We start from the raw sequence: 21,878 nt of genomic DNA, 5'->3' as shown, positions 1-21,878 counted from the left end.
TGAGATTAAACCGTGACACTTTTTATGGGAGATGATCCACATCCCATTTAATATATAGTAGTCAAAATTCGAACATAGAAACGGATCTGAATTCTCTCCAGCTCATTATCTCCTGTTGTCTGTGTTGTCATCATCTCAGCCGTCCATTCATGTTTTCTCTCTCTCTCTCTCTAAAAATATTTCTTTTAATTTATTTATGAGTTGTTGGATCAAGAGCAGGATGGATGACCGAATAGAAACTCCACTTATTCTAGCTAGCTACTTTATGTGTTTGTTTGTTTTAAGAGAATATGCGGCGAGAGAGTTGCATGCTAGAGAGTTTGCAAAGAAAGTGTCTTTTTCTATTGTTTGGAGCAGCAATGATTTAGGTCCCTGATACCAAACAATATATCAAATCTATTTGATTATTTTAACGGCTTAGATTACCTCAACTCTAGTGAATGCAGCTAATTCATATCCAAACACCGCAGCTTTGAACTTAACTGACCGGAAAACGCAGCGGAGTTGGCCGTCAACCGCGATTTGCGGCCATGATTGACAGCATAGATCGTAAGTACAATAATTTTGTTCTGTTCCGTTTTTTTAAGAGTGTCATGCACTTATTTGATTGTGTCAACAATTAATTAGTTTCATTTTTGAAATTGGTTCCTACTTCTACAAATTGAAGAATCATTCTTACTTTTGTTAATTTTTCATTAAATCCACAAATTTTATATATGTTGCAGTAACATTTCTTGGACCAAACTGTGGATTCTCATAACTTCAAGGATAAAGAACATTACTTTACATAATGTTTCGTTCTTTATTTGCTACTGCAAGAAATTCTGGTTTCCTTCATAGTGTTCAACAAGGGTATATTTATCAACAGAAATTTAGTTTGGTTAATATAAAGTTGAAATGGGTCAAAGATAGAACAATGGATTCTGTTGTTGTAGGTAAAAGGGATCTTAAGGCAGCTGGGATCCTTGTTTCAATTATTTATTCTTCTTCTGAATGTTGCGTTCCTATATACCGTCTTTCTCGTCATCGCGGACAACTTGGACTTCCCGATGATCTTAAACTCGCTGCTTTTATTAGAAGATATCCTAATATTTTTGTTGAGTCGTCTTTTCTTGATAGTGGCGGCTCTCCTGTTCCATGTTTTGGATTGAGTCGCGAAGCGTTGAAGATCCATCGAGAGGAAGTTGACGTACTTTGGGAAAATCGGTTTGAATTTAGGGATAGGTTATGCAGATTGCTTATGCTTACAAGAGATTGGATGCTTCCGCTACAAACCATTGATCAGTTGAAATGGGATTTGGGTTTACCTTATGATTACCAGCATTCTTTTGTTATGAATCATCCCGAAAGATTCTCTTTTGTTCGCCTCCCTGACGACCGTGTTGGTTTGAAATTGTTATTTTGGGATGACAGACTTGCAATCTCAGAGTTAGAGAAGAATGCTTCTCGGCAACAACAGGAAGAAGACATTAAAAATCGAACCTTTGCATTTCCGATTAGTTTCACAAGGGGTTTTGGTTTGAAAAGGAAATGCATGGAATGGTTGAAAGAGTGGCAGAAACTTCCTTATACTTCGCCTTACACTGATGCCTCTCATTTGGATATTCGAACTGATATATCTGAGAAGAGGGTAGTTGGAGTCTTTCATGAGCTCCTTCACCTTACACTTCATAAACAAACCGAGCGTAAGAATGTTAGCAACTTACGCAAACCCTTGGCCTTACCGCAGAAGTTCACTAAAGCGTTTGAGCGTCATCCTGCTATTTTTTACATTTCCATGAAGAATGACACACAAACAGTTGTTCTGAGGGAGGCATACAATGGCGGGGAACTCGTGCAGAAACATCCCCTTGTGAAAATTAGAGAGGAATTTGCAAGTCTACTGAAGAAAGGTCTACTTGATAGGAGTAGGGGTGTATACAAGAAAAGTATAGATGCTAATTTGGTTGGGGAAGTTTGAAAGGAAGTTTGCATTGCCGAAAAAAGTAACCTGTTTAATTCTTAGGATGAATCAGATTAGATGTTATTATAAATATGGTTCAGATGGCCAGCTACATAGCACTTGCTAATATATGTTAAGGTTGTTTTTTCCTTTGACATCATGTTAATGTGGTTTGGCTTAGTAAGACTCTTGAAATGCCTTGATGGGATGCTTTGGTCGCACTGTTCGACTTCTTGCACTTAACTTGTGAAGACCTATCAGTAAACCAAGTATGTTAGCAGTGCTATGATCTTAGCAAGGGAGGGAAGGGATTTCATCTTAATATTAGATGTAATAATATTATGGAATAAGGGTGCATGCTCAATCTGGTTAGAGGATTGGTGGCATGGATGAGATGGACACACTGACACATGTACAATTGCAACTGAATTTGACTGCAAGAAAATTTTGTTCCAAATTGTCTCAAAATCTTTATAGGAATTGAAATTTTGATACAATAAATATCAGATTGACTATAATTGTAGAGCTCATTCCTTTTGTAAGCTGATAATGATATACTTTTTCAGGGAGTTTCAAAAGGAGGTTTACTGCCATTATCTATTCTTAAGACAAAAAATCAGATGAACTTTTTCAACATGTCCTAAGCTGAAGTTTTACTTTTATAATGATATATATATATATATATATATATATATATATATATATACACACAACAGATAACAGTGGTCCATGCTTGAAAGTTCAAACATCCCTGGTTTTGGTGAAACTAACTTTTTAGCACCTAATTTTGTCATGTTTCCCCAAATGCCCCGATATATATTCTGTTCGGAAGAAACAATAAGATCTTGTTGCCAAACCTAAAAGGAGATGTGTTCTTTGGTAAGTCTAGAGTGCTCCGCAAGCAATCAATCGTTAGATATTTGTTTCTTTTATAGATAAAAATCTGGGCGAGTTGGATTCTCATACTTATAGGGACCATGTAGGTCTCCAAAGCTCGAAGAACACTTATGGCTTATCTATCAACAAAGTTTTAATGTTAACAAAGTTTTAATGTTAACAATGGAATTTGAACTTGCATCTTTTTATATCTTTATAGAAGCATAAATTTCAACCTTGTCATTAAAATAATTCAAATATAACTTTATCAAACGAAAATCCATACATGGCAAAATTATCATTTGAGTGGAGTAGATTCTATTCACCAAACTTTTTAATGAACAAACTCGCATTTATGTGAATTTGATTTTTAGTGGTGATTGTCATTTTTGTCTGCAAATTAAAAAAATTGCGATTTTTATGAATGTTGATCAGCTACTTCATGTATATCTATGCAAACCTCCATGTCGCAGAAATTCAATTTCAGTGAGGGAAAAAGAGAGAAATATCAAGTTAGTCTCTGAAATTAATCTTATGACATGGAGTCTGGCATAAATTCTGACATCAATTTCAACTAGGAGGGGAAAGGAGTGATATCAAGCTAGTCCTTGAAATTAATCATGTGACATGTCTTGCCTATAGATTCTAACAGATCACTTAATGAACCACATCATCGTCCCTAACATCCAAGTGGCTGATTCTAATGGATTGACATTTTAAAAATTATGGACGTAATTGAACTTTTCCCTAAGAGGATTATTACTTAAAATTTAATTATGCATATAATTCATTTGATGATCATAAACATTTAAAATTAATTTCATCAAAATTTAGTAAGACGGACATTCTTTTTAAACATTTAACCAATGTAATCATATGGTCTCAAACAATCAACCTTTTGTGTAGAGAATTTATTATAGAAATTTTGTTTAACGATATAAAGATATAATCTTATATAAGCAAAATATCTGATTTGTTTACGGCCATCTGATTTGTTTCCCCAACTTAATCATTTGTTACATGCAACTGCAGTGCGTAACCAACAGCTTGAAAGAAATAATATAATCGAAAGCCCTGTTATGCCTTTACATATTAACAGACACCATTTATGATCCATTGTCAAATGCAAACCATTCCCAATTCTCAGCATCATAGAAGGCAAAAGCCAGGGGGAAAGTATAAAACATGATTATGTTATGCTAACCCCAACAAACGCATAAAAAAGAAAAAGTTTAAGGAGAATTAAGAATTAAGAAACAAAAGAAGCATCCAGCGAGAAGATAAACTCAGTGCAACCTAGTCAACTCTTCTACTCTCTTGGCTAACTCCTCTACTGAAACATCCATTGCCTGGGAAACCTCGTCCATCTTGTTACGATTGAGATCAAGAAATGATTCAATTAAATCCCCATCCAAAAAGTTTCTGGCTTCTACAGTTTTCTTCTCATTGTTAAATGATCTCCATTGCTCATGGCTGAGTCCCCCAACTCCTTTGATCACCTTCCTCAAGCTTGACTGAAGCTTCTCTAAGAAAACATACTGCTCGTGAGGAAGAGAGGCTATTACCCCAATAACACCATTAATGGTGCCAAATATAACAGTTGGAATCTGGCCCACATCGGAATCTGGCAAGCGCATAACAAGGGACCCATGCCGGAACCGATTGATAAATTCTCCAAGGTGATACTCTCCGGCCACTTCAAGACGACTCCGTTCTTCATCAGTGGCGCCTTCGCTATTTTTCCGAACAGTGAAGAGATTGAAACTATTTTCTGCACCGAGGTATATGTCATCATCAAGGATTTCAACAGCTGACATCCAATTTGCACTATAGTCACGAGCTCTCTCCTCAATAGCACCTTCTTCATGCTAAAATAATGAAGAGCAACAATTTATTATTCCAAAAGGAAACTGAGAATTTAATATCCATTAGATATTCATCCATAAGGATTCAAATTCAAAGAAAACCAACCAGAAAGTATTGTCAAGTCTTTTAAGAGAGGAAATAAAATAAAACAGTAACCTTGGAAAAATGAACACTTTGGCCTTGACAGAAAAATACAGCATTAAGACAACTCAGGCTTACCTTATAGATTAACAAGGAGATTGACTTCATCAGATCACCAACTACGATAAAATCTCCTCTAGTTTGTACATATAAAGCCAGTATGTGCCCATGGTGTCCACATTCGGACTGGAATTCACGAGTGCCATCTTCCCGGAGCACCCACTTGTACAGCTGAATCTTTTGATTAATAGCAGCAAGCAATTTACCATTAAACGCATTCAAGCAGTAAACAGCTCCTTTTGTCTCTTTCTCAGCAATTAGCTGCAGCTTTCCCTCTTCAACAGAAAAAACAAGAATCCTTCCCTACATTTGCATTGAAATAAAAAATTCAGGGTAAGATGTCAGAAGCTTTGACTAGACCAATACCAAAGAATACACGCATTTATCAATTTACCTTGGTTGGTTCATTTTCCTCGGGCAATACATACGCAGTTCCAACACAGTAATAAACATTATTATCATCTGAGAAGGAGCAGCTAATTATAAAGCAACCATACTCATAAGTGTCAAGTGGATAAACTGATATGAAGTCAAAGGTCTGGTCATCCAGCAACCGGACAAAATGATTTTCAGATTCTTCAGCACTGGCTGAGTTGTACTTCAAACTACAAATAGCAAACGTTCTAGTTTGCTCCTGATGGCAGATCCGTCGTGCATGCTCCCCCAGTGGAATAGTACGAATATGAAGTTTTTGTATGTCATCAATGGTACCAATAGTAAGCTCGCCTTCTTTTGCAATCGCTAAACTGTTAAAAGTTATGAACAGTGGCTGAGTTCCATTCTGAATAATATGGATTTTGCATCCAGAAACAATAGGGGATAAATGTGGAGCAACAAAAAAAGCATACCTGTCTGGAAAAGCCGCCGAGTTGAAAGGGCACATGTGACTCACTTCCTTCAGATTTACATTACTATAAAGTAATTTTTTGTTGCTACTATAAATCACAGTTGGCCGATCAGATGCAGCAAAGACATGAGTAGTATTCTTGGATGAGAAAGTCCGTAGAGTAATAGGTTGTGTCCCAAGAGAGACCTTTTTCCTATCTGTTAACTCACCGGTACTTGTGTTCAACATAAAGTTTAAGAGATGGCCATCACCAAGGGCACACAGCAAGTAAGACATCTGAAGAAAAAAATGATAAAAGTATACACTTTAATGCAATGTTTTCAACTAGGAAACTAACCGCCATTAAATTTATCAAAAATGAGATTGTATGCTTGGCAAATGCATCAAGTTATTAGTTTGAACATTACAGAAATATTTAGTACAGGTAGAATTGTAAAGATATCAATACATATCACCGCAAACAAGCAGCATGCGTAGAAGTCCAAAATTACTGCTCTAGAAAAGTAACTTCCAATGAAAGAGACGGGCATTTTAATTTATAACCAGGCATTTCAGAAACAAAATAAATAAGCAGAAGAGGTAAAACAGAACACATAAAAAGATAGCTCAAGGAAAGCCTACCCCTTCAAAGGAACAAAGAAGAACAGATCGGGGTATTATCTCTCCTCCTAAATGCTCCTTTGTGATGAGATTAAGGTCAGGAAGAGAAAAAAGCCTGACACTTATGTCAGTCCACATTCCAACTGCTGCTAGATGACTCTGGTTGGGGTTTTCACCAATGGGATTTATGTCTAGGCATGAGATTTCATACTCCAGTTGAGCATGCTTTACTTCCTGTAATATACCGTCTCCAATTTCAAGGTAAACTAAGTGCCCACCGCCTGTAGCCAATAAAACCTGTCTCCGTGTATAACAACGATTATTAACTTGATGTAAAAAAAGTGTGTTGGAATAGTATAAACCAAACAGTGGAAATGTGCATTAAAACTGTAAAAATAATGATGTTTCTTAGCTTAGAAATGTAACAGTGACTCAGCTTAGAAATGCCATGTTGCAATTAAAAAACCATTGAAATATGATCTACACTTTTATAAGATTAACATATTTATAAAGTATCCAAATCAAACCTGAGTAGCATTGGCAGTAGCTACATTTACTGAATAATCTGATGGTGCATTCCACTCATTCAGGAGCTCTCTAGTTGTGGAACTGACAAGTCGTACAGAGTTCGAAGTGACCTGTTCCAGTGGTTTATTAGCTAATGATAGGTGGCTACATTTCAGCAAAATAAAATATAATAAATATAGAAGAGTACAACATAAGAGTGTTAGTATATGGTATCAACCTACAAATATATACCATAGTCATAGCTTAACTCCAAAAGAGAATGCAAGCTTTCACAAGAAGCTTCAAGAATATCAACACATTAAGCATACTTCAAAACTTTGGTTCTTTGATTTCAACGGATTTTGATTCCTTTTGTTTGATTTAGATTACAACATAGCCATAATTTTTGTATTCTCCTAAGACTCTAAACTTTTTGACATGAATTCCTTACAAAAAATAAAATTATAGAAAACAGTAGCAGCAATTAAACTTTATCTCACTTAGTGGTGGAGTCGACAAATCTACACAAGATAATACTACAACCATCCCACAATAAAAATCATTTTGGCAAAAAAAATAGTCTCATTATATATGTTGTTTTACAATATCCATAAGTATTAAAGTTGTTATTCCTATTATATCTTATACTATTTATTACTCTCTTTTCAATTCTTGTAAATTTCTCCGTCACACACTAATGACACCATTGACGAGGGGTAAAATGTTGTAAAGTAAGTCGTAATTTCTCTTTCCAATACAAAATTAACTATGTTCATTAATTCGTGTGTCATTTGCTAAAATGACATTTTTGATAAAATTTTAAAACTACAGAAAAAAGATCATGAAGAAAATATATTAAATGAACAACCTAACAGTAAAATTGGATTGTTAATCCACATGACAACATTTTGGCAACTATGAACTGCTCAACTTTTTTGGCAATATGAATTGCTTTGTTGCCCCATCCATATTTCAAAAATTTAGACAGATGTAAGTGTCAAATCAACAAAAAACAACCATGGTAGGAAAGAAGAGTCAAAACCTACTTGTACAAGTTGGTTGTGAACTGCATCATGGCAAAATAATGTCTGTACTTGAGAACAGAATCCCTCAATCTCAGTTTCTTCCAGCTCATCCTCAAGATTCATTGCTAATATTCTTGTTTCACTTATAAAACTTACAACAAGGAAAGTGTCAAAAGGATCATCTGTTGAGGATCTTAATGACCACATTCCTTTGATACCTTGAAGTTCTACTGATGCCTACATCAAATGAATGCATCTAAAAATTAAAACTTTGCAAAGCAAGTGTTCTTTAATATTAAATATGAATTTTTCTTTTTCTTTTGGTTGTGTCTTGGGTGCAGAGGTCCCACGGAGAGACAAGGAGATCTTACCTGTTCATTGATACCTATTCCATTACGAACAACACGAAGAGAACCATCCTTGTAAGCTCCAGAGCAAGTCACAACCTGACCTTGGCCTTGCCTTTCAAGGTCTACCACACAGAAGTCAACAATGGGCCCCAAATTGACATACCTTTCCAAAACTTCCACATGTGAACCTTTTGCATCAGGCTGTAGATTTAGTTTTATGAGCTGTATTTCACCCATCAGAAATTGTTAATAGGGGTGTCTGAATATGGAAGTGAAAGTAGTCAACAATGGATATGCCATAAAACACTTTAAAGTCTTCAAAGCAGTATGACAGAGCAATCAGAGAAAAAAACACAAAATATTTCAAAAACTGCCTGATAGAGATTAAGGAGGCAGTTTCTTTCTTATATTGTCTTGTAGACTTATGTTTTAGCCTTATTTTTTCATTTTTTCATGAAGTTGGAATATTAAATAGGTGCCATAAATATGCTGTTAAACTATGTTTGGTGCACTAGAATTTTTTTTTTTTTAAGAAACGTCTCGAAAGTCTGAGTTTAACGTTTATCAAAATTCAGTTTGACAGCCTTGCAGTTTACTGTAAACACAAAAAATCATGCTGTCAAAACTACACTTAAGTACTTTCAAGAGTCTGAATTTTGAATACAACTCAAGCAATCAACCTGACATGAGATACAGACTCCACCATACTATGTTCAAAACTAGTACTTCGGGGAGTCAGAATTTTGGATAAAATCATCTTTCAAAACTCCAAAAAAAAATAAAAATGAAAATTTATAAAATAATTTTCAAACTCATCACACCTCACCTGTGAATCTCCGTAGCTTGAACCAATATAGACAAATGCATTATCAAGGTATGAAATCGTGGATGCAATGGAAGTCTCTCCAAGGGGCTCTAGTTTGAGACCGGTAACCCTACAAAATAAATGTGCATGATAAATCATAAGATAAAATAAAAATACTGACCATTTCCTCAGTCAATAATATATCAATGCACAACAAAGAAACATTGAAACAAGACGATGAGCAAATACATACTTTTCTTTCTCATGGGTTATTACAAGTAGACTAAGCAACCCTGTATGGTCACCAAGTAAGTATCGAGAACCATCAGGATCAACTCTTCCATAAGCTTTTGTAATTGACTGAAAAGTACATCATAAGGTATAATTTAGACAAGCTCAAATCTTGTGACAAATAGGTAGAGTTTGTGAATATTTGAAAATTCACAACACGTGATTTAAATGGGATGAGAAAATATTATTATTCAACATACAGGTCTGATTGGAATAGCTTTAAAACCATTAGCGCTGCAGTATACTATTGTTTCTTCTCCAATAATAAGCACACCACAAAGAGGAGGGGGAACCGGTATCAGTAAATCAGCCCCATTATCAAGACTGTTTTGTGACCATGGACCCTCAACAAAGTCTTTCTCCTTCAGAGCAACCTCATATGTTTTAACATGACGGGCATCTTTGTTATCCTGTCAAAATGTTATGCTAAAAGCAGTTACATTTCTAGCCAAATATATTATTACATAAAGGAAATGGAGAAAAATTGGTTGCATGCTTGCTACAAGAACGTAATCTTTAGACCAAATAAAGACACATTTCCATTGGTAAAAGTTATGAAACGAACACACAATTCCCTCAATGCATTTTGGGTTAAAGTGACACCCCTTGAGATGAAAGCATTCTGCTCCCACTACACACGCCAAAGGACCACTAACTACTGCATCCCACCACAGTATTTTAAGCCTTCCTATAAGTGTGTTAGATTTCTAAATAAGTTTAGCAGGGAGGAATTCCAACACAACTAAAGAATAGGTATAGAATGGTCCAGAGGCAGTCGGTCAGACTTCCAAACAGATTTACTAGTCTTGAGCTATTACCATAGTTCTAACATAATTTTCGAAGGCTGCCATACTGTAATATAGGCTTATACATCTGAGATGGTAGCAAAACTAATCATTTTAACCCTTCCAAATCTGGTTCCTAACAAATCTTCAATAAATAAAAGTTGTATGCATAAATCAAGAGGTAAATTCCTCTGCAACCCCTCCAGTACGGAACCAATACCCCCAAAAGAAGCGGTAAAATAGAGTTAAAAACCTGGTAAAGAACCACAATAGTGGGCTTTGGACAACCATACAGAAATTTGATGTCCAAAACTTGAAGTTCCTCAAGCCTGAAAACAAACAAATCATATTTTTAACAAAACTACATCCGAAACAGAAATCAAAAGAATAATATAAGTTTAATCCCCCTATAAATTGAAAATAGAATACCTTACGTAGACAATCAAAAGAATAATATAACATGATTACCTGATATTAAAAGCTTCCTTGAGCTGTCCTTTATTGTCGAAGGGAATAACCTAAAAGATCACAGAACAGTTAAATATTCAAATTATGACATTGAAAACCTAGATGTATACTCATTCAATTCTATTTTTATAGGATGAAGAATAAGAAAAAGTTACACACTTTAAACAAACCGTCATACAAGTGGAGACCAATCAACCTACAATCAGGATCTATAATGCCAATCTGCATAAAGCAAAAAGAGACAAATGCTTAAATGAGAGAAACAATTTTCATCTGATTTTTCATCTGATCCTAGACTATCAACCATTGATGTTCTTATAATTGGGAGAACAAATTACCACTTATGATTCATTAGAAGTGAAATAGTTTTAATACCTGACCATTATCCGTTGGCCGTCCTATACGATCAGAAACATCCCCCATTGATCTGGATGACAGTGAAAAAGAGAATCCAACAAATAAATAAAAAAGTAAGTTATCTGATTAAGCACGGCAGTCAATCTATAAGGGAGCAGTTTGTAGTTAGATAGTACATACAATCAGAAACATCTAACTATGGATTTTTATTTACCAATACACTGTTTGGATGCATTTTTCAGAAAGAATAAGGACATCGGACAGTCTATAAGTAAGATGGTTAGACTAGTTAGTTAGAAGAAATCAATTAGATATATAGAGGAAAAATATAACTGAGGGATTCACTATGTAACTCGATAGCTTTTGTGTAAAAGGAGAAATCCTTCGAGGCCTTTTTTTCTTCAGTTTTAAATGTTAATCCTGAATAAAATGTACATTTTTGTTCTTTATATCTTTGATTCTATTCTTCAATTACTCGTTGTTGATTCATAACAAGTATGGTCCAACTTGCCGAAACTCTTGAGATTAGAATGAATCTAAGGGAGAACAGGGATATCAACTCTTCCATCAAGAAACATAAGGGCACAACAGCTTTTTCATAATGTCAATCTTTTTGGTGTGGATAACTATTTGTTCACATGCACAAATGCCTAGAAAGAAGAAAAAAGTGTCATAATCTTGATAGAAGATGAACGAGTGACTGAGGAAGGGAAAATTGTCAAGATTCGGGACAAGGAAGCATTGCAGAGAGATAGTTGGCAGGAACTCATTCAAAGGGAATCCCAGATTCCTACCTCGAGGACAAGGTGGATTTTTTAGTGTAGGGGGTGTGGTAATCTCCAGGTGGACAATTAGGAAAGAATAAGGACAGCAGGTGATTCGTTGTTAGTTAGAACTTCAAATGGATTAATTAAAAAAAATAGAGAAACCAGACTATAGCGATACATTCAGTAATTCTACAGCTTTTGTAGGAAAAAAACGATCTTTTCAGGAGAGATAACTCTTGGGAAGAATTCCATTCTACATTCCTCTATTCAGCTTCAACAGAAGACTTATTCTTGCTCTTTCCAGTTTCCACCTTCTATTCTATTCTTTTATACTTCATTGTCAGTTTGGAAGGCACAAAAAACAATTCTAATTTTAAATTCGGGATTCCATTCTTGATGAGTTGTGATTCACAATTTTAACTCTTAAAAGTTCTTGGGTCCCAGATGACCCAGACATGACCTAAATAGAGGTCAAGTTTAAAAACTCATTCTTAACTAAAAGTCCCAGACTGCAGTCCTCAAAACCATAAAAACACTACTCATTAATTCCATTATAAAGAAAGTAAAGGGGGTGTACAAGTGCATGAGACTCGGTAAGTAGGTTAGATGTTTGCAACTTAGCCAACAGATTTATAGAAATCAATCGATTTAAGATATGAGTTATATGTTTTAAGTCCCTATAAAATTACAATTTTTTTTATAAATTTAACATAAATCGTGTCTAGTTTTAGTCCCTATTTAAATTTTTAAAAACGTACAAAAAAATTAGTGATTTTAGCCCTTATAAAAGCAAAATAGGGACTAAAATTGGATAAAACGTATGTAGGGATTAAACATAAAAATCGTGAATTTTAAAGAAATTAAAAACATATTTAACCCTCAAAATAATGATATAATTAATCAGCACTAAAGGGATGCTAATTTTCCTCTTCATAAGTTCTATCTACTTAGAAAGGGGGGATACAAAATCCATCAACCTGCATTTTCTGGTCCTACAGAAGGAAGATATGGGTTTAAGCAACTGATGAACCAGAAGAGCAGGCCCAAGCAGAACACCCGTGGGAACATTACTTTCTCCTCAAGCCTTTAGCCAATGGTGACACCTAGAAGCTTTGCTATAACTATTGAACTAGATATTCGAAATTCAGTAATTCACTCTTTGTGAATTGACACCTAGAAGATTTGCTATAATTATTGAACTAGATATTTGGAAATAAGTAATTCACTCTTCGTGAATAAAGATACTGCTTCATAGTTATGAAAGTGTGTTCTTTAAACACCGCATATGAATTATAAATTATAAATTATAAATATCCCTATTCTTAACTAATTACTTAAATGAACTACATAACTAGTGCATCACTAAATCCCCCTTCGATATTAACCACAGTTGACTACCGGTACAGCCCTACTACTACACTACAACAACAATAGCCAAACATCTTTTAAACATAAGTTGTTTTGTGATGCATACCGTGTAAAAAGCTCGGATTTCTCAGTATCCCATTGAAGAACACAGAATTTGTATCTTTCAGTAGCAATAAACAGAAAATCCTGTGTTTCACCCTGTTTGAGACCGAAACAATTAACACTTGAGTATAAGAACAAAACTAAAGTATTAAATAGCATTCAATAACTAAAGATGCTTTTATGATTCTCACATGAGGGCGAAAAAGCTCAAGCGTAGCAATTCTTCCATATAACGGCACATCTAAGATAGACTGAAAACAGAAAAATCAAATTTATCAGAAAAATAATAAGTCAACAACAACAACAAAAGGATTGAACTCGAACAAAATCGAAGAAATTGTTGTGTATACCTGCAAGCCCTGAGGAGTAAGCAAGTGAATCTCGATGCGAGTGCATTTCCTGAAAGAAAAAGGAGAAATGAATAAAGAAATTGAAGAAAAAGAGAAAGAACCCTAAGAGAGTGGAATTGAATACATACGCGATAATGAGATTGAGGTCTTGAGGACTGGTGAAATTGCCGACGCAGGAGTGAGTAACGTTGGTAGGTTTGTGAGCAGTAACGACATAGTTCCATGTACTCATTTTTCTTCTTCGTCTTCTTCGATTTCTCACTCACACGCTAGTTTCTGTTGATGGTTGTTAGAGTGAGAAATGAGAAAGGGTTTGAGTTTGGGTTCTGGAAAGTAGTACTACTACGGAATGGTGGTGGCGGTGTTAAGAAAACCGATTGGTTGGGCCGTTACGACGCAACGCCACTCTCTGTGAAGAAGTATCTCAATAACCCCAAAGCCCTTAATTGCTTCGGTGATTTCGTTTTTTGCCCTTTTTGGTTTAGGTCCTAGAGAAACTATGGTGGCTATTTTTTACTCTTTTTTTTTGTCTTCCATTTCATTTTAAGTAAATTTCCTTTTTTCTATAAATAAATTTAAGCTGATTTTTTTTACACTAAATTTAAGCTTATGATACCCAAAAAAAAAATATTTATAAAAATATTTGCATATGCCTTTTTCAAAAATATTGTTGGAAAGTTTGTCGTCCTTTTCGTCATACAATATTTGAGTGATTATTTTTCTCAATTGCACGAGAAAATGTATGATTAACACTTAAAATTTAATAACTTAAGAAGGTGAATGGATCCCTCGTGTGTGTGAATTTCATATCAAAGAATAAAATTTCATTTAAATTTGGCTATTTAAATTACTTATGTGTTCATTTTTTTTTCTTTGGAATAAAATTAAACCGTATTCATTTATTTAAATTGATAGTGTACGTCGATGCAATATAAATTATAATTTTTAAAAACAAAAATGATGAATTTATGAACAAACTGACAACATCCATATTAATATCATAAACAAAAATGCATAAACCTATAAATATAATTGTATTGAAGTGCGTGAAATTCTCAAGCCTTCAGATCTATAGTGTTGAATGTTGATGGCACCAAAATTATTGATTTTGTCTACACTAGATTGAAACTAATATTTCAACCCGGAAAAAAAAATGAATACCACAAAAGATGAGAAAACAAAATATGCTGCACAAAAATATGAAAACAAAATACACCATACAAAAACGGAAAATTGAAACATACAAATATGCGAAAATCACTTATTTAACTAAACAGGAAAGAAAAGTGATTTATAGGGTGTGACTTCGGACCAAAATTGATTTTTTTTTTTTTTATCAGGTGGAATGACTAGAATTTTCACCCTTAAGTGGATAAGTGGAGTGTGTGAGGTTTGAACTCTGACCCAACGTATAAAATGTGATGTTTCGACCAATTGAGTTGAGCTTATGGGGACGACCAAAATTGACTTTAAGCCTCCATTATCCAATAGACTACGAAGAAGAGAAAAGTAGTAACAACTGAACAAAGAGGCTTTATATGTGTTTGTACGATGACCTTATTTTAAGAGAAGTGGAACTCACTCGAATAAAGAGTATAAGCTCACCTTCTTAAAAAAAAAAGTATAAGCTCACAAGTGGCTAGCACAGACATAGGCTTTCAATTCCCGCAAAGCAAGTGGGAATTTATGTGAGAATTAAACTCATGTATGATCTTTATGGCTTGAAAACCTCAAAACTACTCTATTGCTCGCCGGAGTTAAATCAAGCTATTGATCATATACGACCTAGTTACTTTTAATATATATACACACACAAATATCATTCATGACATAAAGTATTATGAATAGAGTTGTTGATTGTGCATTCGATAGCCGGCCTCCTAAAATGAGATTTGAATTTTCTTATGTTTAAATCTTCCTATTAGTTTAAAAAAAGAAAAAGGTTTTCATGAGGGCACAAGGTTCCAAACATAATCACTCCATTACTCTACTAGATGTATATTATCTAGTCACATTCACCTCCCTATAACAGTGATCAACATAGACAATCCATTAAATCATAGATGATAGATGTAGCAACATGAAAATCACTTTCTAGTCATAAGTTCATGTATCTTTCTATGCCATACTATTATCAGCTAGTTTTCATATAAGTGGGACTATATTAGTGGGCAATATGCGATTGGATTATACTAAAGAAGTAGTAACCTCTCTAATCTATACATAGCTTTGCAAAAGTGGGTCATAAAGAATGGTTGGAACGCCTTCTCTTCAAACAAAAGCTCCAAAGGTGATGCCAAACACAGTCTTCCAATATGGAGCAATTTGTGTAACTCATTAGATTTACATGGTTATAGAGATGAATATTGCATCCCACCAAAAAAATTGCAACCTGTTGCTTCCTTTTGTGATTGAGTGAAGAAGAAGAAGCGAATGTGAGTGTAATTCACACAAAATGAGTGTAGACAATCTTTGACATAGACTTAAACTTCGTATACACAAAATAATCGGTTTAAGAAGTGAAAACATGGTGGATATCGTTTGCAACTATAAAAATTGTATTCAAAATATAGATTCCAACAAAAAAATTTGTTCCGAAAAATAGATTCCACAACATCCCTGAGGGCAAAAACAGAATTTTTGAAGAAGAGAAATTTTCATTTTATACACCCCTTGAACCAATAACAACTATTAAACCCGAGGGGCAATCAAACATAACGAAAGTGGATAAAAAAAATAAAAAAATTATGCTTTGAAAATAATTAAAATTTAGACTTTTAAAGGTAAATTCTAATATGGACCACTTCATCAAGTGGTCTATGGTGTACCAGTCATGAATAACATTATAACGAATACGAATTTTACAAAATCCACCGTTGGATTGAAAGTTTATATCATATAGATCATCCATAGAAAAATTGAAAATCATTTTATATGTTATTGAGACACATCAAGATTAACGGTTTATTAAATAACGTAAATTTAATGGGTCTCAATAACATATCAGATGATTTTTAAAAAATTTATAGATGATCTATACATATAAATTTTCAATCCAACAGTGAATTTCGTAAAATTCATATTCGATAGATCATTTGTCCACGATAGACCACTTGTGAAGGTGGTTCAGCATAGCATTAGCCACTTTTAAATGCTGACTACACAAATGTAAAGAAAAAAACTTTCTAAATTTAAATTCTTAACAACAGAAACACTTGTCTTGGCAAAAGGATATTGAGCACAAAAGATATACTGCAAAAAGATATAATTTGCACAAGTTTAGATTCCTGTCTTGGCTCAACATGAAAGCTAAGAATACCTTAGCATAACATAACCACTATTACAAAATGCTAACAAAGCTACATTCCCTAATTAAACATATTCCTCTAATTCCTTTTTCCTTTTGTCCACCGTCCATAAGTATTACTCAAATCCAATAATATGAAAACAATAGCAGAGGAAGAATGAGCTTCAACCACACTAAACTTTGGTCCTGCCTTGCCAATGAAGGTGGAGCATAAGAACCAACAGATCCAGGTGAAGAATAGTCACAACTTCCATAACCTAAAGACAGAAAAAAAAAAAAAAAAACACACAAAAAGGTTGAGTATTAAGCACGGATAATAAAGCATCCATTAGTACTATGTGCACTTAATTTTCAGAAAGGACACCCACCAACAATAATGCTTCAAACGAAATCTTTGTCATCAAGAATAATGCTTTTTCTTGTAGAAAATAAGTATATAATAAAAATAGTTTCAAACAATTGTACACCGAGTTCAATTGTATCGGAAGTGTATTTGACAAAATCACGGTGACTTTATTGAAATTCTAAAGTGTAGCTTTTACAGAATCACATTGACACATTGTGATTCTATTAAACTAACTACGAAACCAAACATGACATTGTCTGAGGGTGATAAACACATGTCTTTACCTCTTTCAACCCTCACCCATCTCAATAAAAGAACAAAGATGAAAGGTAGAAGTTACTGAAATCTTCCAAACAGTGACATATATATTCAACAAGAAGCAAGAAATTCAGTAAGGAACACGTAATTGATACTTTTAACACATTGCATAAGCAGTACTTTGGTGCCATAAAGAAAAATAATAACTTGTAAGAGGTAAATAAATTTCACACCAAGATCTATGTATGTTTATACAGTGACAAAATTGATTTTTATTGAACAGGATGTTATACAGTATGTTTGGTTATATCATTCAAAATGTCCACAAATCATAGCTCAACTGGCAGAAATGCCAAAATTGCTAGGTCGGACGCCATGAACAGAGTTTGAACTCCAGTCCCTCCGCTTTGTTTGTGTGAGTTTTCAATAGTTTTTCATTTCGTTTATCTACAAACAATAAATATGAAAGTGTCATTTAAAGTTAACTTACTTGGATTCTGTTTTGTCAATGTAGCAGTTCCTCCAAAATTGCAAGCAATATCAGAATTTCCATTAGTCTGATAATAGCTGTTGAAAGCATAAGAAGCATGAGAAACAAGTGTGTCTGGTTCATAACAAAGTCCACCTTTCTGTATAGCTTTACAATCAGCCATTCCAAGTCCACAAGCCCAATCAAGAGCATTCTGCAAGTCAACTTGTGAAACACCAGGCTGTGCCACACAATATGTTATGCCATCAATGAATGTAGTGTTGCCTTCTGGTGGTGACATTGTTACCTCTGGAGCTGGAAGTACTGCATCTGATTTCTCTTCCACCACAATTCCCCTAGCCATGCCTAAAAACAAAAAGAATTCCAATCATACATCACTGTTTGCAATGTTTAAGCGCGTGTTTGGTTCCACAGTGACAAAAATTGATTTTGACTAAAAGTGAGTTTATGTTAGAATGACTTTTTACTCTCCCAAAAGTGAATCCAAAAGCATGCACTAACTCTAATGAATTGGGGATGAGTATGTTGGAATTACGATGTAATCCAAACATGAACTAACACTACTAAATTGACGATGAGTTTGTCAGAATCAAGGTGTGCTATCAAGATATTGCCAAGAACTAAACTTTGAAGCTTCTTCAACAAAATCACAGTGTCACCGCGATATCAGGAAACTCATTGTCAATCTAAACAAGCAGTTAAATGAGCCAAAAAAGATAAACTAATATACTACCCCTTCTACCTATGGTTCTTCAATAAACAATACATGAAAAGGAGCAAATAAGTAAAAGCAAGTGATTACAAGAACTTTACATATGGATTCTTGCAAGAAGTAAGTGAGTAAAGTAAAAATAAATAAATCCTTGTTTGCAAAACCAAAATATTAAAAATTGGTTTTCCAAAAAAAAAATAGTATTTAGGGTTTAAACCAAATGAAAATAAGAAATAAGATTACAAATAATCACTTAGTGAGATACAGTAACTATTCAATCACAATACTCAGAAAATGTAACTTACCAAAAGGGTTAAAAGAGCTTAACAAAAACATAAAAAATAAAGGGTTAAAACTTAATCACACTTACAATGGAATCATCAAGTTACCATTTTTATATCAAGAAACTAATTAAGAACACAATCTCAAAAAGTACAATAAAAAGAAAGAAAAATAAAAGTAATAAAAACAGCAAAACTACAATGATCAAGTTAGCATTTTTATGCTTCAAAAAAAAAAGTTAGCATTTTTATATCAAGAAACTGATCAAGAACACAATCTAAAAATTTAGGAGAAAATAACAAAACTTACCCAAATAGCATTCCATGAAAGCAAGGCAAAGAAAAAACCATACTTTTTTTCTCATGGTTTTCAGCTTCAAGTGATACCAAAAAAATGTTATTTATAACTTAAAAATAATATTCCAAACTTGTATTTAACACTATGAAGACTCTGAATATGTCTCACTCTTTTTTCTTTATGTTTTATTTATTTATTTAAGAGTAATTAATAAGAAAACGTTTAAATGGAATCGATAGTTACTTGAAGGAGGTGTATTTTTTCTTTTTCACTTTTTGTGATTTAAAATTAATTTTAATTTTATTATGGAGAAGAGCAATGTATTGTATACCTACTGAAGCAAGTAGTACCATCTTGGCAGAGTGTAGCAGTGGATACATTTTTAGCTTTTTCCCGCTCAATGTAAAAAAGGTGGTAGTGTCCAGCATGTAAAAGAAAACACTGTTGTCTTATTATCTACCTTACCTTCATTCAATTAATCACCAAAATAACCATAATTAATTATGATATGGTTGTATTATTCGAGATACAGTTAATAGTTAATGGTTCTAATTACCGGGTAGATAACTTAGCTACTCCTCCCTCTGTGACAATATATAAGTAAAAATCATCTTTTTAGGTCATTGCATATTCAATGTATTTGGTCTATATTATAGGTCAGATCAGGGGCGGCCTAGGCCCATGTGCGACATGGGCCGTGACACAAGGTCTCTTAAAAATGAGGGCCACAAAAAAAATTATAGTGTAGTAGTATTAGTAAGTTAGGGGGTGTAAAAATTAATTATTTATGTTAGAAAATGTTGTAAGGACAGTAAGGCCCAGCCCAACCCGTTTTCCTAAGGAAAAAAAATAGCAGACAAGAGAAGCCTATTTTGCGTTTTGCGTTCTACGTATTCTTTCTCAAAAACTCCATTAATTCATCACCATCAAGCGTCGACCTGCCGCCATCACCAGCGGCATTAACGTCGGTTAACATCCTTCCTTCTATTCTCAAAAACTTCATTAAAGTTGAAACAAAGGTAAAAACTAGATCTTACAAGTTAAGGTTTCTAAAATTTGCAATGTAAAATCACAATTTTTCTATTTTAATTGTGTTTTCCAATTCCCAATTCTCATAATTCTTTTTCTCCCAAAGTTAATTACTGATATGGATGTTCTTTTGTTTCTCTAAAGTGGAGAATGTTTTTTTATAAGCAAAGTAGATACAATGTATTTTGTTGTTATTGTTAGACTATGAATTTTTTTTATGTTAATTATAAGAATGATTATAATTTTATGTTATTTGCAATTTAAATCGATGATGATTTTTTTATAAAAAAAAAGTTAAGTTTTTTTTATTAAAGGTCCACTTTCATATTTAGCACAGGGCCTCCAAAAACTCGGAGACGCCACTGGGTCAGATACATTAATTATGCAATAAACCTACAAATGTGATTTTTGCTTATATATTTTCACGAAATGAGTAGTAGTTTATAATTAAATTTTGTAAAGGTTCAATTGTACTTAACTTTCTCATTTTGTAATTTCATTTATTGTGAGTATTTTAGTTTTTTTTGGAGTATCTTTTTTTATAGATGTCATGTTTCATAAATCAATAGTTAGTTATTTAAGTGGTGATTGACGCTGAACTTGGTAGGGAGAGCCACGGTTCGATCCCCGCAACTGCGATCATGAGGTCATGAAACCACATGATGTAAGAACTGACCACCGAATCATATTAAACTGGTGGTAAAAGCAAAAAAAAAATATATATATCATGTTTCACAACATGTATTTTGATGATTAATCTCCATTGAAAAATTTGTTGGTGACACAAGGTGGAATCTTCTCTTTCAACGATTTTTTTTTTCATATTCAAGAGTTAAGATCGAGTTTCTAACCACTTGAGAGATTCGAGTCATGTATAAACAGAATTCGAATTGTTAAATCCGAATGTGTAAAATTAAATTTTTGTCATCCAATTTTAAAAATCTAGAAGAGGTAAATTTGGTAAAAAAAAATAAAATTAATTGGGAGTTGCTAGAAAACTGTGAGAGGTGGGAAAAGAATTTCACAACTATTAAAGCTTGAAGAAAGAGCTTCCAACCCATTTGTTCTTGGACTTACAAAGCTTAATGGACTGGATATTATAAGTCATAGCCCCCCAAAAAACGATTCAAGCTTGATAAGTCAATGTAGAAACAAGGTTGAAAGGAGTCATTTTTAATATATAATATATCTTTTAGCCGTTTAAAAGAAAAGGTTAGAAATATATGTTCCTCATGATTTTCTCTTTGACATAAATAATCCTCCACCTTAAATGGGGGGATACATATGCCAAATATCAAAGATATATCACATAGGCTCTGTTTGGTAACACAAATAAGCTAGCTTATAGCTTATTATATGAGCTTATAAGCTTGTTTCAAAAAATTAGAGGTGTTTGGTAACAAACTTTTTGTACTAGCTTATAGCTTTTTTCCAGATGCTATTTCAAGTAGCATTTGAGCTTATAGCTTATAGCTTTTTACACTTTATTCCATTTTTACCCTTTAATTTAATAACTACCCACTCTAAAAAATAAACTACCCACTATCAATTATGTAATTTTATATTTAATAACCACTTTAAAAGCTAATTTTACCAAACACTTTAATTTCAATAAGCTAGCTTTTCAGCTATCAGCTATAAGGTAGCTTT

General features: G+C 33.6%; 3 protein-coding genes across 3 annotated transcripts; 1 reads left to right on the top strand and 2 right to left on the bottom strand.

Annotated features, from left to right (window-relative positions):
• Positions 1–203: 203 nt before the first annotated feature.
• LOC123917055 (protein WHAT'S THIS FACTOR 9, mitochondrial) lies at positions 204–2,578 on the top strand. The gene is made up of 2 exons (XM_045968668.1): positions 204–549; positions 726–2,578. The coding sequence occupies exon 2, from the start codon at positions 791–793 to the stop codon at positions 1,958–1,960; it is 1,170 nt and encodes a 389-aa protein (XP_045824624.1). The 5' UTR covers positions 204–549; positions 726–790; the 3' UTR covers positions 1,961–2,578.
• A 1,287-nt stretch (positions 2,579–3,865) lies between these two features.
• LOC123917054 (DNA damage-binding protein 1) lies at positions 3,866–14,115 on the bottom strand. The gene is made up of 19 exons (XM_045968667.1): positions 13,636–14,115; positions 13,508–13,556; positions 13,349–13,408; positions 13,162–13,253; positions 10,939–10,990; positions 10,723–10,785; positions 10,564–10,613; positions 10,349–10,424; positions 9,511–9,720; positions 9,273–9,379; positions 9,041–9,149; positions 8,236–8,436; positions 7,886–8,101; positions 6,860–6,970; positions 6,354–6,629; positions 5,734–6,008; positions 5,280–5,631; positions 4,904–5,188; positions 3,866–4,686 (listed from the first exon to the last, which is right to left on the bottom strand). Exons 1-19 carry the CDS (start codon positions 13,737–13,739, stop codon positions 4,105–4,107), a joined length of 3,270 nt encoding a protein of 1,089 aa, XP_045824623.1. The 5' UTR covers positions 13,740–14,115; the 3' UTR covers positions 3,866–4,104.
• Positions 14,116–16,725: 2,610 nt separating this feature from the next.
• LOC123917053 (glucan endo-1,3-beta-glucosidase) lies at positions 16,726–19,370 on the bottom strand. The gene is made up of 3 exons (XM_045968666.1): positions 19,212–19,370; positions 17,909–18,253; positions 16,726–17,071 (listed from the first exon to the last, which is right to left on the bottom strand). Exons 1-3 carry the CDS (start codon positions 19,264–19,266, stop codon positions 16,935–16,937), a joined length of 537 nt encoding a protein of 178 aa, XP_045824622.1. The 5' UTR covers positions 19,267–19,370; the 3' UTR covers positions 16,726–16,934.
• Between the last annotated feature and the right edge of the window lie 2,508 nt (positions 19,371–21,878).

This window comes from Trifolium pratense, linkage group LG3, assembly GCF_020283565.1.
Source record: "Trifolium pratense cultivar HEN17-A07 linkage group LG3, ARS_RC_1.1, whole genome shotgun sequence".
In the NCBI taxonomy this organism is placed as follows: domain Eukaryota; kingdom Viridiplantae; phylum Streptophyta; class Magnoliopsida; order Fabales; family Fabaceae; genus Trifolium; species Trifolium pratense.
This window is presented reverse-complemented; position numbering and strand designations above follow the sequence as displayed.

What these genes read in the sequence shown, in the direction of transcription:
- LOC123917054 (XM_045968667.1), bottom strand. Translation starts at nt 13,739, where the DNA reads ATGAGTACATGGAACTATGTCGTTACTGCTCACAAACCTACCAACGTT. An exon ending in AAGGAAGCTTTTAATATCAG is followed by an intron (nt 10,425 to 10,563) that starts GTAATCATGTTA and finishes GTTTGTTTTCAG; the next exon opens with GCTTGAGGAACTTCAAGTTT. An exon ending in TCTCCTTGTTAATCTATAAG is followed by an intron (nt 4,687 to 4,903) that starts GTAAGCCTGAGT and finishes TCATTATTTTAG; the next exon opens with CATGAAGAAGGTGCTATTGA.
- LOC123917055 (XM_045968668.1), top strand. Translation starts at nt 791, where the DNA reads ATGTTTCGTTCTTTATTTGCTACTGCAAGAAATTCTGGTTTCCTTCAT.
- LOC123917053 (XM_045968666.1), bottom strand. Translation starts at nt 19,266, where the DNA reads ATGAGAAAAAAAGTATGGTTTTTTCTTTGCCTTGCTTTCATGGAATGC. An exon ending in TTTCATGGAATGCTATTTGG is followed by an intron (nt 18,254 to 19,211) that starts GTAAGTTTTGTT and finishes TTTTGTTTTTAG; the next exon opens with GCATGGCTAGGGGAATTGTG. An exon ending in ATTGACAAAACAGAATCCAA is followed by an intron (nt 17,072 to 17,908) that starts GTAAGTTAACTT and finishes TTCTGTCTTTAG; the next exon opens with GTTATGGAAGTTGTGACTAT.